The sequence below is a fragment of the Budorcas taxicolor genome, chromosome 10 (genome assembly GCF_023091745.1).
Source record: "Budorcas taxicolor isolate Tak-1 chromosome 10, Takin1.1, whole genome shotgun sequence".
In the NCBI taxonomy this organism is placed as follows: Eukaryota; Metazoa; Chordata; class Mammalia; order Artiodactyla; family Bovidae; genus Budorcas; species Budorcas taxicolor.
In genome coordinates this window covers 7,731,103-7,754,749 of record NC_068919.1, presented here as the reverse complement: position 1 = coordinate 7,754,749, position 23,647 = coordinate 7,731,103, and the positions used below count along the sequence as shown (strand labels likewise).

Below are 23,647 nucleotides of genomic sequence, written 5' to 3'. Positions count from 1 at the left end.
CTCAATGGACATGAACTTGAGCAGGTTCCAGGAGATAGCGGAGGACGTGGAAGCCTGGCATGTGGCAGTCCATGGGGTCGCAAAGAGTCGGACATGACTTAGTGACTGAACAAATCTTTTTTTGTATTGAATGAAAGAGTCATTGAATTCTATAGTGTTTTACAATTTCAAAAGTTTCATGCAGATGATTTCATATAATCCCATAATAATTCCTTTTTCTCCTACCCCTTTACTGTCCCTCTCCTCTCCTCCCTCTTCTCCCCACTGCTAACCACTAGTTTGTTCTCTATACCTGTGAGCCCACTTCTGTTTTGTTATATTCACTAGGTTGCTGTGCTTTTTTAGATTCCACATAAAAGTGGTATACGGTATTTGTCTTTCTCTGTCTGAATTATTTCATTTAGCACAATGCCCTCCAAGTTCACCCATATTGCTGTAAATGGCAAAATTTTATTCTTTTTTATGGCTGAGTAATATTCTGCTGTTTATAATATCATCTTCTTCATCCATCCACTAATGGACACATAGACTGCTTCTGTATCTTAGCTATCATAAATAATGCTGTGAACAACGGGTTGCATGGATTCATGTATCTTTTCAAATTAACATTTTTGAGTTTTTTTGGATGTATACCCAGGAGCGGCATTGTTATGTCATATGGTAGTTCTATTTTCAGTTTTTTGAGGAATCTCCCTACTGTTTTCCACAGTGTCTTCACCAATTTACACTTCTCAGCAACAATGTACAAAGGGTCCCTTTTCTCCACATTCTCACCAACATTTGTTATTTGTGTGTTTTTGACGAAGGCCATTCTGACTCAATATATTACTTTTGAGAGGCTTCTTCTCCATTCCTTAATGTTTGTTTGTTTGTACATTCTTTCATCAGCACTCATGGGAGCCAGGACTGGTATAGACCCTGGAGATGCAATCATAAAGCACAGTGCTCTCTAAGCAATTACCAGGTGAATTAGCAAGTATCCCAGTGGAAATCTGCATCAGATGGGAGAGACATACGGTACAGAACACCCAAGCTGACCTGGGAGTGAGAGAGAAGACTTGATGGACTGTGGAATTTGAGCTGGAGCTTACGGAGAAGTATGACATTTGCCATGTGTTATCAATGATTTGAAGGGCATTCCAAGTGGGAGGAATACCACATGCAAACATCCAGAGGTGTAAGAGAAAAGACTGTATTGGAAACTGCAATTAATCTTTGTGACTCCTGAAGAATGGTGCAAGGGCAGAGGGCAGGGAGTAGGGAGGAATGAACCAAATCAGTGGCAAATAAGGGTAGAAAGTAAGAGACAATGATGAGAGATATTTAGGATGGAGAATAATGAGACATACTGGATTTTTTGGACATAATGGAGATAAAGAAAAGAAAGAAATAGGATAGTTTTCAGGGGTCTAGTTTTGGTGGTGCTGGTGGCACTTGCTGATAAGTCTTCAGATAAAAAAGAGATTTGGAGACTCTTCAGGTGAGAAGTTCAGATTTAGAAATTCAGAATGTGAAGGGCCTCTAGTACATAGGAGTATGGCCACAAAGCCCTTCAGCATGTATGTCTGGAGCTCAGTTTGTCCGTTTGGAGAAAAAGATCTGGGAAGTAGCTGAGATCAGCTAAGGAGAATGTGAATGAACTTAAAAGAGGAGTTTGCTGCAAACAACATCCTGAAAACCAGTATTCAAATTAGGTGCACAGGAAGAAGACCTTTGCGGAAGGCATGTGAATTTGCCATGTTGTAGACATAATAAGAAAAAGATCGAATGTGTCACGGTGGAATCCTGTAATGAATTTGGAAGTCACATATAAATGATTGAGATGACTCATTCTTTTAGAGTGGTCCCATCTTATTCCCACCTAACCTTTATATAGTCATATTGATGTAGACGATCGTGAATGAACTTGGTAGCTGAGACCTTCTGGAAGAAAAAGCAGGTTAGCAGGACAGTGAGGTTCTACAGAGACACCTTCTCAGAAATCTTGGGTAGAGGGTTTATTCTCAACCGGCTGAGAAGAGTTAGGTGACATTGACACCTCAAGATTCCTTCTGCCTTATGATCCTTTAATTTACTCTTCCTCTGTACTGCATCTACTCAAAAGCAGGGTTCACTCAGGGGATTCCAGGTCCTCAGTGGTGGACATCCATTATTTATCTTTGTTCCTCCATTACACTGCAGGAAAAATTTATATTAATTAAGAATCTGTGATCATTTAGGTAGAGGCCAGACTGAATTATACCTTCATATTACGAAAAATCTGTTTCATATTAAAAATGTAACGAGTCAATAAGTGTCAAGGGATTGTTTAATCAGGAACTATTTCACTTATTTTAAGAACTATAACTGACACTGTTTATAAGACATTGAATATGTTGCTTATATCACCTTTAAACCTAACTTAGACACTTTTGGTGTAATTACATGTTGCCTATATCAAAGGATTTAAAAACCACTCTTTTTTATTTTGGTGGAGTTCTGAGAAAAAAAATTACTGTTCTTTCCAAAAAATATTATGCATTCAATTTTTTATTAGTTTAGATGAGTTTTCCCATTGAGGATACATTTTGTAACTGGAGGATGGAAGACCATTCCACGCAGAGGTCAAAGCACATATGACCGCAGTGCAGCAGCAAGTTATGAGATGCTGAGAAACGAGTGGCGGGTGCAGCGAGAGAGGAATTTACGACCAGGCCTTTTCAGAAAAGGTTTCTCGGCCTCTGGCATAAAGGATTCACCGAGCAGTACTCACCGTGAAGACCTTCTCAGGCTGACCCCGTGCTCTCATGTTTGTGTCGTGAATTAACTTCAGAATCATCCAGGCTTCATCATGTTTCCCAACCTAAGCGATATGAGTCGACAGTGAATGGCCAGGACGTGAAACACACATGCTCCCCGATTTTCCAGTAACCATGTGATCTTGTCAGATCCCATTGGGTGCAACAGTGCAAATGGTTTAGGTTCATCCCACTGGAAACACAGACACCTTGATACCCTGAGTGCAGCAGCAGCTCAAGGAATAGTGTTTCCTTTATAAAACAATAAGGCGCGTTTGCTTCACGGAGGGAAACCACTTGCTTGAGGAGGAACATTAGTGCTTTCAGGCCATGAGGCAGCCTTTTCACATGCTGGTTGTTGAAACTATGTCTCCATGAAACCAAACCCTTCATAGTTCTGTAGGAGGAAGGAAAAATGTACCTCCTGAAGAGGCAAACATACTCTCCTAGGATTAAAAGGAACTTGTTTCAATGTCTCTGGCTTCCTTGAGTATTTGTAATGATGAACGTTACCTCCAGCAAGAACCGTGGGCTTTCGGGCATGAACGTGAGGGCCACCACCGAGGAGACACAGGGGAGGGCGCAGACGATGACAAACACACGCCAACTGTGGAACTGGTAGGCTGACCCCATGCTGAAGCTCCACCCTGGGAAAGGAAGAGGGGAGGGGTGAGGGGGAGCGAGGACCCCACGACACTGTGAGCGTCCACACCTGGAACCGATTAATGGTCAACTCTTACCACCCCCAGAAGAGTGAGCTGGTCTGGGCATGAGCCACAGTGACCAGCTCAACTTGAAGATGGCCAATAACAGTGCTGAGAAGAAACGAGCTTGCAATCAACGTGGGCTGGGGCTGGGGATGGAGGTGCATGTATATTTTTGGACAAGCAAACTGCAAAGACCCAGGTCAATGAATTTGGGGCAGTGCTTTCTCTAGCAGACTCCTAGGCTGGGTATCCCCTGTCTGTTCCTTCAGATTACTCTGGACCCTTGCCTCTGCTGTGCGCCAGGAACTGGCCCCCCGTGGGCCACACCGACTGGCTGCCTGGTCCATCGGCTCCCAGCTGGGCTGGATGAAGAAGCACTGGCAGGAGAACAGAGGGTGGGATCAGGGTTCAGGATATTTACTCCCCTTCCCTCCCTTCTCCCCTCCCGCTGGTCGCATGGAGGTTTGACAGTGGGTGTGCTCATCCCTGGGAACCTTCTCATGGAAGCACATCTCCTGTCGGGTTCTGGCAATCCCACTCTCCTCCTGACCTAAGGCGTAAGCAAGTACAGGAGGCCCTTCCGCTACTAGCTCCAGGGTGCTTTATCATTCTGTATGGGTTTCTCTTGACCGTTCCCACACAGCTCTTTTCAGTGACTCCTGCCAAGGGTGGCACTGTTTCCTGCCAGCATGCCGACCAGCACAATGATTAAGACCTGGCATTTGCCCATGCTTCCACACATATGCCATATACAATGGAAACAAGCAAATGGGATACCAACAGAAATCTCTTCAAGAACTAAAAGAAAACCAATATTTGAATGAATATAAAATGGTTGAAACCAACATTCCACCATGATTCTAAAGGAGAAATAATGAAGCATATCAAATCTAATTGAAAACAGAGAAAAGATTTATGGAGGCAGAGATGAATTATGGTGAGGCAAAATTCTAATTTTTGCAATGCTTGGTATTTAGAAGGCTGCTGTGAGCAAAAGTCAGATAGTCTACATTCCATCCCCAGGAGAGCAGTGTAATTATTCACTGTTTGCCCAGAGGCCAAGAGAGATTCTGAAGGTGACACGAGTTCCTCAAGGCCAGGCAGCTGAGGTTATATACCAGAACCTTCTCCACCGGGGTTTGAGGTGGAATCTTACACCATATCATGTCCTCACGCCTGTGCTCACTCTTAAACATGAAATTTGTTGGTAAATGATGTAAACACCAATGACATGTGACATCAGCCTTAGATTCATGAGCAGTTTCTGGGAACTTAACACATGAGGACTCTGTGGACTGCTAAATTAACTACATCGTAAACTGTGGGAGGGGATGTCTACTCTCAATGTTTCCTGTAGCAGAAGTTCAAACGTCTCAAATATCCAAAATACAGAGGAAATTCTATGACGGAACTAAGAAAACATACCATGTTCACTTCACATTGGATCTGAGAGCTTCATATAAAGGAATTCTTTTTCAAAAGGGCTGGAGCCGACAGAAACAGGTCCCCACCTATGTCTCTGAGCTCGCCTGCTGCTGGCTCCCTCCCTCCCTTGGTCCATCTCACCAACATGCCGCCGGCTCTCTGAATGCACAAAGCTTAGTTCCATTTTAAAGGCTTGGCCTTATTTCCCAGGAAGCCCAGCCTTGCATTGAAAGGATGGTGGTTGTACGTCAGCCAGCCTTTCTAAGAGTGTCGGAGTGAGAGACTGTTCAGTATTTCTTGTCCTCAGTGAAGTCCCCTCACGGTCTTTGCATTCGACATTTTCTGTGCCTGAACTGCTCTGAGCATTTGCACACGTGGACGCCTCCTTTGTACTTTCCAGGTCTCAGTTTAAGGTCATTTCTTCAGAGAGGCCCCAACCCTCAATTCCACTTTTATCCTCAAGGCCTGTCTTATTGTCTCTACAGCACTTGCCATTATGTAAAGCTGCGTATCCACTGATTTGTTTATTTGTTTACTGTCTATCCCTTTCCACACCATGAAAGCAGAAATTCTGCTTTTGTTGTTCATCAATATCTCTTCAGTGCTTTTGGCAAGTCCTAGTCCACAGGAAGCACTCTTTAAATATTTGCTAAACAAATGCACACACATACACACACATGCACACGCATACCCTTTTGTGTGTCTGCATGTACACATGAACATATACAGAACCATTGAAGGCTACTAAGACATTAGTTACTCAGGTTTTCTTTTGAACATTTTTTTCTGAATCTGCACTGAAAAAAAAACAACAACCCTGATATACTTTTTCAGTTAAATTTGCAGTTTGTATCCAGTAAAATTCATTCATACTTTTTAAACTACATTGTTCTGTGAGTATGATAAATGCCAGCATCAGGTATGCATCATCCTAATCAGGATCCACACTGTTCCATCACCCCAGAACATTCCTTCCTGCTGCCCCTTTGGAGTCCGTTCAGTTAGTTGCTTAGTCGTGTCTGATTCTTTCCAACCCTACGCCAGGCCTCCCTGTCCATCACCAACTTCTGGAGTTCACCCAGACTCATCTCCATTGAGTCAGTGATGCCATCTAACCATCTCATCCTCTGTTGTCCCCTTCTCCTCCTGCCCTCAATCTTTCCAAGCATTAGGGTCTTTTCAAATGAGTCAGTTCTTCGCATCAGGTGGCCAAAGTATTGGAGTTTCAGTTTCAACATCAGTCCCTCCAATGAACACCCAGGACTGATCTCTTTTAGAATGGATTATTCAGATCTCCTTGCAGTCCAAGGGACTCTCAAGTCTTCTCCAACACCACAGTTCAAAAGCATCAATTCTTTGGCGCTCAGCTTTCTTTATAGTCCAGCTCTCACATCCATACATGACTACTAGAAAAACCACAGCCTTGAGTAGACGGACCTTTGTTGGTAAAGTAATGTCTCTGCTTTTTAATATGTTGTCTAGGTTGGTCATAACTTTTCTTCCAAGGAGTAAGTGTCTTTTAATTTCATGGCTGCAGTCACCATCTGCAGTGGTTTTGGAGCCCAGAAAAATAAAGTCAGCCACTGTTTCCACTGTTTGCCCATCTATTTGCCATGAAGTGATGGGACTGGATGCCATGATTTTAGTTTTCTGAATGTTGAGTTTTAAGCCAACTTTTTCACTCTCCTCTTTCACTTTAATTAAGAGGCCCATTAGTTCTTCTTCACTTTCTGCCATAAGGGTGGTGTCATCTGCATATCTGAGGTTATTGATATTTCTCCCGGCAATCTTGATTCCAGCTTGTGTTTCTTCCAGCCCAGCATTTCTCATGATGTATTCTGCATATAAGTTAAATAAGCAGGGTGATAATATACAACCCTGACGTACTCATTTTCTTATTTGGAACCAGTCTGTTGTTCCATGACCAGATCTAACTGTTGCTTCCTGCCCTGCATACAGATTTCTCAAAAGGCAGGTCAGGTGGTATGGTATTCCCATGTCTTGAATAATTTTCCACAGTTTATTGTGATCCACATAGTCAAAGGCTTTGGCATAGTTAATAAAGCAGAAATAGATGTTTTTCTGGAACTCTCTTGCTTTTTCGATGATCCAGCAGATGTTAGCAATTTGATCTCTGGTTCCTCTGCCTTTTCTAAAACCAGCTTGAATATCTGGAAGTTCATAATTCACATATTGCTGAAGACTGGCTTGGAGAATTTTAAGCATTACTTTACTAGCGTGTGAGATGAGTGCAATTGTGTGGTAGTTTGAGCATTCTTTGGCATTGTCTTTCTTTGGGATTGGAATGAAAACTGACCTTTTCCAGTCCTGTGGCCACTGCTGAGTTTTACAAATTTGCTGACATATAGAGTGCAGCACTTTCACAGCATCATCTTTTAGGATTTAAAATAGCTCAACTGGAGTTCCATCACTTCCACTAGCTTTGTTTGTAGTGATGCTTCCTAAGGCTCACTTGACTTCACATTCCAGGATGTCTGGCTCTAGGAGAGTGTGAGTGATCACACCTTCATGATTACCTGGGTCGTGAAGATCTTTTTTATACAGTTCTTCTGTGTATTCTTGCCACCTCGTCTTAATAACTTCTGCTTCTGTTAGGTCCACACCATTTCTGTCCTTTATTGAGCCCATCTTTGCGTGAAATGTTCCCTTGGTATCTCTAATTTTCTTGAAGAGATCTCTAGTCTTGCCCATTCTATTGTTTTCCTCTATTTCTTTGCATTGATCGCTGAGGAAGGCTTTCTTATCTCTCCTTGCTATTCTTTGGAACTGTGCACTCAAATGGGTATATCTTTCCCTTTCTCCTTTGTTTTTCACTTCTCTTCTTTTCACAGCTATTTGTAAGGCCTCCTCAGACAGCCATTTTGCTTTTCTGCATTTCTTTTTCTTGGGGATGGTCTTGCTCCCTGTCTCCTGTACAATGTCACGAACCTCCATCCATAGTTCATCAGGCACTCTATCAGATCTAGTCCCTTAAATCTATTTCTCACTTCCACTGAATAATCATTAGGGATTTGATTTAGGTCATACCTTTGGAGTCAACCCCTCTTCAAAGCCCAACCCCTGGCAATCACTGGTCTGTCCTCCATCCCTATAATTTTGCACAATGTCATATAAATGGATTTATATTATATGTATCTTTTAAAATCTTGCTTCTCACACTTAGCATAAGGCATCTGTGCAGACTGTTGCTCATATTAATAGCTTGCTCCTTTTCATTGCACAGTAACATTTCATTGTACGAATATTTCATTTGTTTGCCCACTCACCAGCTGAAGGACAATTGGAATTTCTCCATTTTTAGGGGATTATAAATAAAGCTGTTATAAATATTTCAGATGGGTTTTTGCATGTTCCAAAGTTTTCCCTTTCTCTTGGGTAAATATCTAAGAGCAGGCAAATTAAGTCATTTCATTAGTTTAGCTTTATAAGAAATTGCCAAACTGTTTTCCACAGTGGCTGTGCCATTTTGCCCTCCTACCACTAGTGTTGATGCTTTTGAACTGTGGTGTTGGGGAAGACTCTTGAGAGTCCCTTGGAGTGCAGGGAGATCCAACCAGTCCATCCTAAAGGAAATCAGGGCTGCATACTCATTGGAAGGGCTGATGTTGAAGCTGAGACTCCATTATGTTGGCCACCTGATGCCAAGAGCTGACTCATTTGAAAAGACCCTGATGCTGGGAAAGATTGAAGGTGGGAGGAGAAGGGGATGACAGAGGATGAGATGGTTGGATGGCATCACCAACTCAATGGACATGAGTCTGAGTAAACTCCAGGAGTTGGTGATGGACAGGGAGGCCTGGCGTGCTGCAGTCCATGGGGTCGCAAAGAGTTGGACACGACTGAGCGACTGAACTGAACCACTAGTGTATGAGAGTCCAGCTGCTCCACACACTTCCTTCTACTTCTTTGTTAGTTTTTTTGGGGGAGGGGTAAGTTTGGGCCATTCTATATGTGTGTAGTGGTATCTCATCATGGTGTTAATTTGCACTCCCCTGATGTCTAGTGATCCCTTAATTTTCTCTCTGTTCATTCATTCATACTTTTATTGAGTGCCTCTATGTGCCAGTCACAGTGCTGAGATGTGGACACTAACACTTATTCCCTGCCCTCAATGAGTCCGAGTCCAAAAGAGGAGGCAGATGTGTTAACAGACATGAGAAATAGTATGATTCATGCTAGAACAGGTTCTAAAAAAAGGGTAGAGGGAGTACAGAAGGGACACAGGTATCAATCTGAAGGAGTCTTCTCTTAAGAGCCCTTGCCAAATTTCTTGTCTGATTCAGGTTTGTGAACACGGAGAGCAAATTCTTAAATTTCTAACATTCAAGTGACAGAAACAGTTCAAATCAGTACCAAAGAAGTAGGTGAGACCGGCCAAGACTAACTGTGCCATGCCCGACCCCCGACTCTCTTCTACTACATGACAGCCCTCTGACTTAGAGAGAGGAGGAGAGCCCTTGACCTGAGTGCAAGTCCCAGAAAAGGAGCTCACCCCTCCTTGCCCTTCTGGATATGCCCTGGGCTGGGGCAGGGGGAGACTGATGGGTGACCTTCTGTGGCCTGAGTGAGGGATCGACAGAGTGAGGGTTTTGAGGAATGACCTTGCAGATCCTTCGTAAAACTAAAATACCACTATCAAGATTAAACACGAATGAAAGAATGATGGGGTGAAACACTGAATTCTCAGGACCCCTCCTCTCCAGCTCCATTTCAAGATGAGTTATATTTGCATTTGCAAGGGACGCAAAGCCCAAACCACAGACATCCGGGAGTGGGGAGCCATCAGCATGGAGTGAAGGACCAGACCATGATACGAACCACATGCCACTGGGAAAGTGGTTGTTGCTTTAGGATATTCAGCCACACTTAGTAAAATGGATCCTTTTCTTCATGTTGGCATCATGCCTTTTTTGTCTCACCAAAAAAAAAAAAAAAAAAAAATCTTGCAGAAATGGTGGTTCTAATTGTCCTCTGGACTTTGTTTAAAAATACCTATTAAAATGTCATACTGAGGGATTTATTTATACATAACGTAAACTGCATCCAAGGAAGGGCCTCAGTTAGGGTATTACAGAAAGCTGTGACTGTACCGTGCTAGTCAATGCAGCTCTAATAAGACTGTTCTGTGTCTTGCATGATAATCAAGGCCATTTACCAGGCTCAAGCTGATATGCTCTGGGACTGCACAAACCAGCTGCCTTCCCAGCTGCCTGACCGTCTGAAATCTTTCAAGGTGCCAAGACAGAAGTGTGGGGCTCATGGAGAAGAATGCTGGCTTTCATGTTCTTTTCTGGATTTTCTCCCTGAGCATGGGTGAGTTAGCACCTACTCTGTTGACTCACATTTGGTTGCTAGTTATCTGATATGATCAATGATCCAGTCTTTGGTAAGAAGGTAGATTTTAGGGATAAAACACAGATCCAATGTTCTAAAACATTACTATTAATTAATAAAAATAAGTATTATAGGTCAGATCACTTTTCAATAGCTAAGAATTAAATCACCTGTATTTATGTGTCAGTGGTGTTAACTCACATTGCCAACTAAAGTTCTCTTTGGAAAAGTGGCTCCCAAATCCATTTTTCTCAAGCGGTCAATAAGCTCAGGAAGTGAACAAGGATCAGATGAGTTTCTGCTTTTATTCTTATGGAAATAAAATGTTATCCCCTCAACCTGTCAGTGGTTTAAAGTATAAACACTGTCTAATCAGCATGAAACATTAGTCCTCAGCTAGAAAGTTAGACTATGCATCTGGCATCATCTGTGACGTCATAAGATTTAACGAGGGGCAGCTGGACAGTTCTTGTGGCCGATATCAGCAAAGATTTTCCACTTTCTTCTCATTCATTAAAAAAAAAAGTGGGTGGAGGCAGGAGAACATGAGGATGAGCGAAATAGTTAAATAAACTGTGGTACAGCCATGTTATGGAAGACCATATAACTACTGGCAAAGAACGAGGCAGATTTGTCTGAACTGATTTCGGAACTGTCCAAGTTACGTTGCTCAGTGAGTTCTTTTCAAAACAGTGTAAACAGTAGTGGTTTCACTTTTATATACACATAGACTATATCATTATATCTAGAATACAAGTGGGAGGAAAAGACACCCAACCACTTTTACATGGCTATTCAAGGTAGGGAGTGGGACCTCTTAGGGGCCTTTTGCTTTGGCATTATTTAATTTTGAGTTTTGTATCACCTTGTACTACTTTTAACTCAAAGTGGGGAAAAAACTTTTCAAAGAGTTGCAAGCCTTTGGTTTTTCTGAAATGTAAGGTCCTATGGGAGAAGAGAGAAGACAAGGAAGCTCGAATGATTGCCACGACACTATTTGGCATTCACACAATTTTCAGAACTAAACTAACGTTAATTGTGACTGTGATGCATCCAAGCATTGGCACCACAGGGCTCATTTACGGAGAGCAGCGAGGAAGTGCCCCGGTGTCTCTGAGTAGGAAAGGAAATGGTATTTACAGACTTTTCATCTTTAAAACTAACCACTTATAGGTTGATTCTGGATTCTCCGGCCAAGGCCAGTTACGTCTCAAGCAGTAATAGCATGAGCACCATTGCCGACCGGGATGCATAGAGCAATCTCACACACACGCATGCAGACCTGGCTAGGATCTGCCTGCAGTACATAATCATGCCTTTAAGAAGAGAGAGTCAATTCAACTGGATTTCCACATTTGAGGGGGATGGCCCAAGGGGATCCATCTGTAAGAGCTGGCCACGCAACAAGCTGACCTTTCCTATTAGTTCTCTCTGTCTCCATTTCTAAGCTCTGGTCCTACCATTTAGAATGCACAGCGCCAGTGTCAAACAGCAGCAGGAAGTTAGATTATGGCCCTGGTTCCTGAGTCTGGCTTGTGATCCTAAGCACACTTTTGAAGAAGCAAGCTTCCTGATGGCTTTTGCAACACAGAAATTCATGGGCTTATTTTCCAGGGTGTATCTGCTATGAGTGCGCCAAAGATGAAAAGAAAGAATGAGAGGACCTTTCCAGAAAGAGCTCCTGGTAAAAGCATGTAAGACTCATTCAAGCGTGATGCTTCCCAAACTTCACTGACTGAAATAAGTCCGAAGGCTTAAAAAAACCTGACAGCATAGTGTGTGTGTGTGTGTGTGTGTGTGTAGTGTGTGTGTGTGTGTGTGGGTGGGTGGTATGGGTGGTGTGTGTGGGTGGGTGGGTGGTATGGGTGGTGTGTGTGTGGGGGTGTGGGTGTGTGGGTGTGAGAGAGAGAGAGATGTATGTGTCTGTTTCAAACAAAGATCCTTTGGAATTTTCTTTGTAGACAGACAATAATATGGTACTAGTGTAATGATAATGTAGGTCAATTAAAATTTCATCAAAGATTTTCATAAAAATATACACCACAATAGCCTATAGGATAGTCAAATCTTGACCATATACAAATGAAGCTTATATCATAAATGCATATAAAGGCAGCTCATTACTCTGTAAATACACATTGACTATATTTCATATTATTATCTTATAGCACATGTAAGCACACATTAACTTTCCTTCTCTATTTTACTTACATGAATGTTTATTTAAAAGGAACTGTATATGTTTAGAGACATATTAATACATAAACTCTTACATAAGCTGATGTTCATTGACAAGTAATAAATCCACTGTATTCATTTTGTGAACAGACATTGTCTCAGGAAACTGAAAAGCGAACAAAAATAAATATTCAGAATTACGTTGGTCAGAAAATTGGATTAATTTGGACTAAAAGCCCCTGCGGGGGCTAAGGTTCTAAGATCTTGTGCCTGCACCAGATGAAGTCACAGGAAAACCTCTCCTTATAGATCCATGGCAAGAAATGGAACGCTTTCAAAACTGAACAGAACAAAACAAACTTGTAAACCAGTTTGTACTGAAACATATGCCCAAGGCTTGGTAGAAAACTTGTAGCAAAGTGATACCTACTCCCTATATTAGCAAATCAATCTGCTTTCAAATTAGTTGTCCTTATAATACTATTTTTTTTCTAAACAAAATTAGAAAAACATACATGCAACTTCATGGCCCCTGTTCTATTTCAGATAAAGATTTCCTTTTGTTCTTTACAAAATTTTGCTCGTGATCAACAAAGGCTCTCTCTTCCTTCCCAGCAGATTTTTAATGACAGCACAGAAATGCTCAAGGAAACTATTCTTAGAAGAAAGTTTTTCTCCCCTGGTTGGGGATGAGGAAGGGGTTGTAATATTTCCCGTGTTATGGCAACAGAGGTCAGCCCAAGTGTTCTCTGTTGCTGGTGCCAAAGGTCACCCTCAAACATCTCCACTAACTGCTGGCCTCTCTACCTGCTCCTGGTTTTCTAGCCCTGTTTCTTGCCTTGTAGCCTCTCATCCAGAACAAATCATTTAACACTTGACAAGCGAAACAGCTGCTTAGCTCTTGATTCAGGCCCCAAATGGCCCTTAGAGTTTTGTCATTTATGTTGAAAAAATTCCCTTTGCACTGGCTAGGAAATTCATGTGATCACAGTGACCTGGGACCTCAGAAAGAAGACATCACATCATGCGTCCAGGCACACTGGATGGAAACATGACTCTGGGAGAGGTCCACTCCATGAGCCCCATAGCTGGATACCGCCCGCTTGTATCCAGTTTAATCCCACCCCTAGAAGAGCCTACCGATCATCTCAAATTCCTGATGTTCACGGTCATCAGATGTTCATGAAAGACCCCAGCCCGAGTGGGAGACACTCAGCCTTCCTTCCTCACAGCCTTCCAGACCAGGAACGTGGGTGCCATCCTCTACTTCCCTCTGTCCCTGTGTCTAGTCAATCACTGAGATATCGGATGTTGTTTTCTGTATTTCTCCCAAATCTGTCTCTTTCTTTCCACTCCTGCTTTAGTCCGGGCCCTCATCCACCACCCAGGTCACACTAACAGGCTGACCTGCAGCTGACATGGGTCCACAGGGCCATGTCCATGGCTGCAATACTGAAGCATGCCGGTCACAGTTATGCCCTGAGTCCTGAGCCCTGGACCTCTCCATGGACCAGCGACACAAAGGTCTGCCTGGCCCAGCAGGGGCTCGGGGCCTGGCTCTGCTGCTTTGGCTTTCTTCTCCTCTGAATGGGCAACGACCTGTTGCTACATGATTTTAGTATCACCTCTCTTTTTTCTTCTATGAACATATATTAATTTTTTTAAATTAGGTATAGCTGATATACAATATTATATAAGTTTCAGGTGTACAGCATAGTGATTCACAATCTTTAAAGGCTACGTTCCATTTTTAGTTGTCATAAAATACCATCTATATTCCCTCTGCTGCACAATATATCCTTGTAGCTTATTTATTTTATACACAGTTACACAGTGGTTTGTATCTCTTTTTTTTTTTCTTTTTATTATTTTATTTATTTATTTTTTTTTTTAATTTTAAAATCTTTAATTCTTACATGTGTTCCCAAACATGAAACCCCCTCCCACCTCCCTCCCCATAGCATCTCTGTGGGTCATCCCCATGCACCAGCCCCAAGCATGCTGTATCCTGCGTCAGACATAGACTAGCGATTCAATTCTTACATGATAGGTTTGTATCTCTTAAAACTCTACTCGTACCTTGCCCTTCCCCACCTCCCTCTCTCCACTGGTGGCCGCTAGTTTGTTCCCTCTGAGCCTGCTTCTATTTTGTTATATTCACTAGCGTGTTTAATTTTTTAGATTCAATATATAAGTGATATAATGTAGTATTTGCCTTTCTCTGCAAATGGGAAAATACTTTTTATGGCTTCGTAGCATTTCATTGTGTACATATACCACATCTTCTGTGTCAGTTCATCTGTTGATGAACACTTAGGTTGCTTCTATATCTTGTCTGTTGTAAATAATGCTACTATGTACATTGGGCGTGCATCTATCTTTTCAAAATAATTGTTTTCATTTTTGTTTTCTTCAGATATATACCCAGGACTCGAACCCCTGGGTCATATGGTGTTTCTATTTTCAGTTTTTTGAGAAATCGCCATACTGTCTTCCACAGAGGCTGCACCGATTCCACAGCGGCTGCACCGATTTACACTCCCATGAGCAGTGTAGAGTTGTCTCTGCTCCCTATCAGCATTTGTTATTTGAATACCACCTCTCTTTAACAGAGCTTTCAATCAGCTTCCAAACTGCCTAGTCTAGTCTAACTTCCATATATCTTGCAAAGACCTTTCCACGAGAAAAACTGAATCACAAATTCACTTACAGCTTAAACCCTTTCAGTGGTTCTCCATAAGCCTGGATTCTTTAGTGTGGCCACAGGGCCCTCCCACACTGGGTTCCTGCCCTCCTCTCCCTCCTCATTCCTCAGAAATCCCTCCTTCCGTCCTTTGCTACCTGCTGCGCAACCTCTTTGAATCTGAACCCCTCCCCATCCTTGTCAATTTGGAGAACTCTTAAATTTCAGTATTCTATTAACTAAGTAGAGAGGACCATCCTTTGTAAATTCTTACAGACACATTAAAAAGTATTCACTTCCCCCACTGAGCTATCTTGGGATCCTGTGAAGTCCCATGGTGCCCGACAGAGAGAAGTCACAGTAGAGAGTGGTCATTCGTTTGTGAGTCTGTTCCTGGAGGCCAGGGACCATGTCTTATTCATCTTTTGTACAAAATGTGGCAAAGAATCGTCACTTGACAAATGTTTCTTTAATTAACTTATAAACAGCCTGTTCTTTGATTCCTTTAAGATTAGAGAGTTTGCCTAATACCTTCAAAAGTGACTTTTGGAAACATAATACTATATTTCCTAATTTCTTTTGTAACTGATTTCTAGCTTAATTTCCTTGTGGAAGGAGATCATGCTTGGTGGTTTTTTGAAATATGTTGGAACTGCTTTACAATAGAGTGTGTGGTCCATTTTCATTTTTCTAGCTTTATTGAGGTATGGGTAGACAGTTAAAAAATATATATATTTAAGGTATATAACATATATTTAAGGTATACAGCGTGACAATTTGATATGTATACAGCTTGTGAAATGATTACCATAATCAAGTTAATATACATTTACTCACATTTAAGATCTGGCAACCCACTCCAGTCCTCTTGCCTGGAAAATCCCATGGATGGAGGAGCCTGGTGGGCTGCAGTCCATGGGGTCTCGAAGAGTCGGACATGACTGAGCGACTTCACTTTCACTTTTCACTTTCATGCATTGAAGAAGGAAATGGCAATCCACTCCAGCGTTCTTGCCTGGAGAATCCCAGGGACGGCAGAACCTGGTGGGCTGCCGTCTATGGGGTCGCACAGAGTCGGACATGACTGAAGCAACTTAGCAGCAGCAGCAAGATCTACCCAGTACATTTCAAGTACACAATACAGAATCATTATCTCTCGTCACTATGGCACATACAGAACTGCAGTCACATTAGATCTTCAGAACTTATTCACATTATAACTGAACGCCTGTGCACTTTGCCAGTGTCTCCTCATTCTCCCTAGTCTCTAATGTTACATCCTGACAACAGCTAGATGGAAAGGGGGCTCCCCCCCAGGGCAATATATATATTTTCTTTGGGACAAACGTAACAATTCCCCCACACAAACTGGACTTCCTTTGGAAAAAGAAAACTCGCAAGAGTTAATATACTAATATGTAACTCAGGCACTTCTTATGTGTTTAAAGCATGTTTTATATAGATAGTTTGAAGATAAAACCCAGCAACTGAAATCAGTTCAATTGTTGGCAGAAACCCAACAATTCACTCTTGCCCATCCCTGATTTATGACCCTGCAGGAGACATATAAATGCTATTTCTCCTCATCTGCCCCCCTCCTTCCCCTTCGTTTCAAAATGTCAGGCATCCACCCAGAGTTACATTTCACCTTTGCTCTCTGCAAAGGATGACTGCTTGGGTCATTAATCTTGGTCCAGAAAGAAGTTCCTTGCTGCTACCGACTGGGGGAATGATGGTCCTGGTGCATCCCAGGGAATGGTTTTCTAGGGCTATGGCGCCACAAAAATCAAACCCAGAGTGACTGAGTCTGGGATGAGCACAGCAGTTTTTCATTCAATGTCACCCTCTCTGTTGTTAGGAGAAACGACGTAATAACTCAGGGCACTCAAGGCGACAGGACGCTAGAGCACAGCAGACCACCGCCCCAGCAGAGTGGCCGTCACACCAGCTCTGACGGGAACCAGCAGCTACAGATTCCCACGTGGGCTCCCCTTCTCATGTCACACCCGTTCTCATCACAGCTGAGGGAAAGGATGGGAAGCTTTGAGGGGCAACTGAAGCCTCCTAGGGGACGGAGATGAAGTGCATTCAAGGCTGTAGGAGATTCCAGGATATTTATAGCACACTCCATATGCTGGGCACCTCACACACATCATCTTGTTTAATACATCAGTGATCTTGTTCTCCCGGCCGGCACCACTCCTATCCCCAGTCCAGGGTAGCCAGATAAAATCAGGTTACCAGTCAAACCTGACCTAAAATTTTTTAGTATAACTATGTCCCATGCAACATTTGGGACATACTTATACAAAAAATTATTTGCCATTTCAAATAATTTCAAAATTATTTGATATTTACTTTAAAAAAATTTAAGTATAGCTGATTTGCAATGTTGAATTAGTTTCAGGTATACAACACAGTGATTCAGTTAGACATAAACATGTATCTCTTCTTTTCAGATTCTTTTCCCTTATAGGTTATTACAAAATATTGAGTATAGTTCCCTGGAGGTCCTTGTTGATTATCTAGTTTATCTATATTCTCGTAGTGTGTATATGTGAATCTAATTTATCTATATATATTATAGGAGTGTGTATATGTTAATCTAGTCTCCTGATTTATCTCTCCTTCACCTCTTACTGCTTTTTGGTAAACATAAGTTCATTTTCTATGTCTGTGGGTTTATGAAAGTCACATTAACTAGGTACCTGAGTTGCACTGTTATTTGCTAAATCTGATACTCATACCTCAGGAGACATTTGGCAATGTCTGGAGATGGTCTTGAATACCATGAGCTTGGAGGAGGAGGGGTACTACTGGCACCTAGTGGGTGGAGGCCAGAGATGCAGCTAATACCTTATACCATGTACAGGACAGCCCCTCCACCCCCAGAGAATTACCCAGCTCAAATGCCAATAGTGCCTGCGATGAGATCCTGCTGTAGTCACTGTGCCCATCTGTGATACAAATACCCAAAGGTAATGTAGAGAGAATAAGCATATTATAAAGCTGGTTTTCAAACAGAGGTTTGAAAACTGACTTCAGAAGATATTAGATCTCATTCTTGTATGAATGTACTTTGTTTTTACATTAGTTTTTGTCGTTAAGTTATAAGCTCTCTTTTTTTTGCTATGAAATTGATCTATAGGGGTTGTCATTTTTTTCTCCTCACCTACTTTTAAACGCACGCTAAAGGACAAGTAAAGGTGGCACACTGTAAGAACAAAGGAGAGTTTTGTTCCCTTGGGGTCTTGGTAGAGGGCAGCATTGTCCATCAAACGCTTTCTGATAATACCTGCACCTTATAAATGCCTATTACCACAAAAACGTAATAACCATCTTTCTTATATGGGGCCTCCTGGCAGACCAGTGCTCAAGAATGTGCCTGCCAACGCAGGAGATGCAGGTTTGATCCTTGGGTCGGGAAGATCCCCTGGAGAAGGAAATGGCAACCCACTCCAGTATTCTTGCCTGGAGAATCCTATGGACAGAGGAGCCTGGCGGGCTACAGTCCATGGGGTCACAAAGAGTCAGACATGACTGAGCTACTAACACACACACACACACCCACCCACCCACCCACCCTGTGATCCAGAGATACACACACCACACACACACATACACACACACACACACACACACACACAGCCTGTGATCCAGAGACACACACACACACACACACCCTGTGATCCAGACACACACACACACACCTGTGATCCAGAGATCCTAGACCTGGGTATTTATCCAAGAGAAATGACCGTCTAAGCAGAGCTGAAGCTGCTCAAAGGACTTGTATAGGGCTTCCCCGGTGGCTCAGTGGTGAAGGATCCACGTGCCAATGCAGGAGGCACAAATTCAATTCCTGATCCAGGAGGATCCCACACGCTGTGAAGCAACTGAGCCACAACCACTGAGGCTGGGCTCGAGAGGAAGCTACAACCACGGAGCCCAGGTGCCCCAGAGCGTGTGCTCTGCAACCAGAGGAGCAAGCGCAACAAGAAACCCACTCTCTGCAACCAGAGAAAGGCTCGTGCAGCAACAAAGACCCCGCACAGCCAAAAACAAATACATCAAACTACTGAAAAATGACCTGTACAAAAATGGTCAGAAAAGAGCCTCTAGGAATTAAAATTAACCCCTCTCTTCCCCACTCGCCCAACCAAAAGCCCCACATAAAACTGGAGGCAACCCAAATGTTCATGAACAGGACGGTGGAGGAACATCTCTACAAGGGGATGCCATTTTACAACAAAAAGGAACGAACTGCTGATACATATAACAATGTGAATTTTTAAGTGAACGTTTACAATACTATACTGAATTAAAGAAGCCAGAAAGTTCCCTACTTTATTTGTATGAAATTCAGCAACAGGAAGAACGAATCTTTGGCTATAGAAACCTGAGCAGTGGTTGACTCTGCGATGGGGAGTGGAGGGACTGGCTGAAAATGGGTGCATTTATCTGGATTCGGGCGGCGGATACACATGGAGGTACATGCTGTGTTGCTGTGCTCAGTGCTCAGTCATGTATGACTCTGCGACCCCGCAGACTGTAGCCCGCCAGGCTCCTCTGTCCATGGGATTGTCCAGGCAAGAATACTGCAGTGGGTTGCCATTTCCGACTCCTGGGGATCTTCCTAACCCAGGGATCAAGCCTGAATCTCTTGTGTCTCCTGCATTGGCAGGTGGATTCTTTAGCACTGAACCACCTGTGATGTACACTAATGTCAAAATCCATAGAATGGGACTCTTAAGAAGGATATTTTTGTATGTAAATTATAACCTCAATTTAACAAACAGTGGTCGGATGACAACAGCAGCAAGATTGCATTATCAGTAATGTACCAAAGCTCCTGGCACAGGACTAGATAACGTTATAAATTAATCTGATTTGGAAGCATTCAAAGTAGCATTATGTCAACTGGATGCATCTGAAGAGGCAACATTCCTTTTGCTGTTCACAGCCCAGGGGACTGACGGCCAGGCAAGGCTCTTGCTCAGTACTGAAGCTTCTTCCATGCTCTTGGTCAAGCTCTTCTAGACACTGTTAACTCCTGCAGAGGAAATTCTAACCCTGGGGACTGAGGAAGCTCGGGTCATTCCTCCATGCCAAAGGGACACTTCCTGAGGCTGCTGCCCTTCTGACAGTGACCACGATGCCTGGAATGGTCTCTGGCAGCGTTCTAGATGAATCAAATGCAAGCTACAGCTTGCTTAATGAATCACCACACAGTCCAGAGTTACTGCTTCTTAGAAGTCAAACCACAGAAGGGATAGTTCTGATTTTGGTGACCTCAATGAGGACTTCACCTTGTACCATATCCCTCACAAATGCCTTACACACACACACACACACACACACACACACACACACACCAAAGACCATATTTTGCACCAGAGGCAAGAACAACTATAAAATTATTGAATAAAATTATATGTTAATTAATAAGATCAATAAATAAGTGGAGAGAGCAAGGGATTTCTTTGTTTAACTCAGGGACTCCTGAAGTCTGGTGCCTATGGGACACCTGTGGAGGTTTCTAAACACCACGGATATCTGGAGCTCGGTGTGCTATGAAGTCTGACAACCGGCCTGGATAAACAAAGTGGAGGTGTGCTTTGAGGTAGATTAGGGAAGATTACAAACGGTTTTCAGAAGTCGGGCAGTCATTTTCATTTGGCATGAGGCAGGTTGAAGAAGGTCAAGTACAATCTTAGAGACTGACAAGCTTAGTACCAAGGAAGGACTTGTTGGTCAAGTCTGTCTTATAGAAGCCTTTCCCTCCTGAGGGCATAGCGAAGATGCAAACTGGCCAGTTTTATGAGGATTTTGAAAAGATCAACATAGTGACATTTTTAAAGCGGGCTGAGAGGAGGGGCAGATTAAAAAAAGATTCAGCAGCGGGCAGGATTCTGGCCAGGATATGAGTTTCTGTGGAAACTGCTCTCCTTCTATCAGAGTCTAGTTTGCAAAGGCAAACCAAAGAGAATTTAAAAGGATACCTCTTAGGTTCCCTGATAGACTGACTTTATAAAGGTGACAAAGGAAGGAAAAGTTTCTGACGTTAAATCAGGACAGACATAAATCTCAGAGCTAAATGCATCCCTTATCCATTTTAGGGTGTTCTAAGAAATCTTTGACTAGATGGACCTATAAACAAAGCTATGGTTTTCCCAGTAGTCATGTATGGATGTGAGTTGGATCATAAAGAAGGCAGAGCACTAAAGAATTGATGCTTTTCAATTATGATGCTGAAGAAGACTTTTTAGAGTTCCTTAGACAGCAAGGAGATCAAACCAGTCAATCCTAAAGGAATCAGTTCTGAATACTCAATGACTGAACACTGAAACGCCGGGCTGGAGGAAGCACAAGCTGGAATCAAGATTGCTGGGAGAAATATCAATAACCTCAGATATGCAGATGACACCACGCTTATGGCAGAAAGTGAAGAGGAACTAAAGAGCCTCTTGATGAAAGTGAAAGAGGAGAGTGAAAAAGTTGGCTTAACGCTCAACACTCAGAAAACTGAGATCATGGCATCCAGTCCTGTCACTTCATGGCAAACAGAAAGGGAAACAATGGAAACAGTGAGAGACTTTATTTTGGGGGGCTCCAAAATCACTGTGGACAGTGACTGCAGCCATGAAATTAAAAGACGCTTGCTCCTTGGAAGAAAAGCTATGACAAACCTAGATAGCATATTAAAAAGCAGAGACAACCAACAAAGGTCCGTCTAGTCAAGGCTATGGTTTTTCCAGTAGTCATGTATGGATGTGAGAGTTGCACTGTGAAGAAAGCCAAGCACCAAAGAACTGATGCCTTTGAACTGTGGTGTTGAAGAAGACTCTTGAGAGTTCCTTAGACTGCAAGGAGATTCAACCAGCCCACCCTAAAGGAAATCAGTCCTGAATATTCACTGAAAGGACTGATGTTGAGGCTGAAACTCCAATACTCTGGCCACCTGATGTGAAGAACTGACTCATTTGAAAAGACCCTGATGCTGGGAAAGACTGAAGGCAGGAGGAGAAGGGGATAACAGAGGATGAGATGGTTGGATGGCATCACCAACTCAATGGACGTGAGTTTGAGTAAGCTCCAGCAGCTGGTGCTAGGGAAGCCTGACATGCTGCAGTCAACGGGATGGCAAAGAGTTGGACATGACTGAGTGACTGAACTGAACTGATTCTGAAGCTCCAATACTTTGGACACCTGATGCGAAGTACCGACTCACTGGAAAAGACCCTGATGCTGGGAAAGACTGAAGGCAGGAGGAAAAGGGGATGACAGAGAACAAGATGGTTAGATGGCGTCACCGACTCAATGGACTTGAGTTTGAGAAAACTCTGGAAGATAGTGAAAAACAGAGGAGTCTGGTGTGCTGGAGTTCATGGGGTTGCAAAGAGTCAGATGTGACTAAACAACAGCAAAAAAATCCCCAAAACAAAACGGTAGACTGTGATTAACCCTAACCAACACTGGAGGGCACCCTGGGTTCACAGGATGCAGTGTGGTGAGATTAGGTGCTCTTAAAAGCCTTTTTTCCTGCTGACTTTCACCTGCAAGTTTGAGCGGACACTGTTATCAATTCAGACACATTCCTGTCCTAAAACCTAAGGCCATGAAAACTGTTGTGCCTTTTCTTTCCTGCAGGGCTCTCCTTCATGTGCATTCTAAGTCAACTGCTGCGTTCTTAAATACGACCTGGCAAGATATCTCTCTGGCGGGATAAATCCATAGATTAGAAAGATAGCGTGCCCTTCAGCTCCGAGCGCCAAAGACCCAGCCAGGGCAGTGGAAGCACAAAGCAGCCTCAGTGAGGGTTAGAGTATGAGATGGAGCCCTTCAGGGCTGGAGGTGAGTATTGTTTAAAGCGGCCCTTGCCCACTATTTCATAAAAGTGAAGTGAAGTGAAAGTCGCTCAGTTGTGTCTGACTCTTTGCGACCCCATGGACTGTGCAGTCCATGGAGTTCTCCAGGCCAGAGTACTGGAGTGGGTAGCCTTTCCTTTCTCCAGGGGATCTTCTGAACCCAGGGATCAAACCCCGGTCTCCCGCATTGCAAGCGGATTCTTTACCAGCTGATCTACAAGAGAAGCCCAGGAATGCTGGCGTGGGTAGCCTATCCCTTCTCCAGATCTTCCCGACCCAGGAATCGAACCGGAGTCTCCTGCATTGCAGGTAGATTCTTTACCAACTGAGCTATCAGGGAAGCCCGATTTCATAAAAGATCCAGCATATATTCTGCACCCTCACCTCTTTGTTAGGTTTTGAGTTTTTAAAAAGGATCAGGAAAACCCCGAGAGTGGACTTGGTACCTGTGAGGAGCTGAAGTGAGCCAGCCCCTCCTCTGTCGGCCCAGGGCTCAGCAGACCCCGGGGCTGAGCTGGGGTGAAGGCGCTAATGAATTTCACTGGGCCAGGGGGTTTGGTTTTAATGAGCACAGCATGGTGCTGTGATGGAAAGGTTATTTGAAACCAACCCACTCTCTTGGATGTAGGTAGGCAGAGTTCAACAGAGCAAAGG

General features: G+C 43.2%; 1 protein-coding gene across 1 annotated transcript in view; it reads right to left on the bottom strand.

Annotated features, from left to right (window-relative positions):
• Nucleotides 1-23,647, bottom strand: part of SV2C (synaptic vesicle glycoprotein 2C) — a 161,766-nt gene that overhangs the window by 28,240 nt on the left and 109,879 nt on the right. The window contains exons 4-5 of the mRNA XM_052646763.1: nucleotides 3,291-3,424; nucleotides 2,753-2,842 (exon numbers count right to left, since the gene is read on the bottom strand). Coding sequence (XP_052502723.1) covers nucleotides 2,753-2,842; nucleotides 3,291-3,424 — 224 coding nt within the window. The remainder of the gene's footprint in view (nucleotides 1-2,752; nucleotides 2,843-3,290; nucleotides 3,425-23,647) is intronic.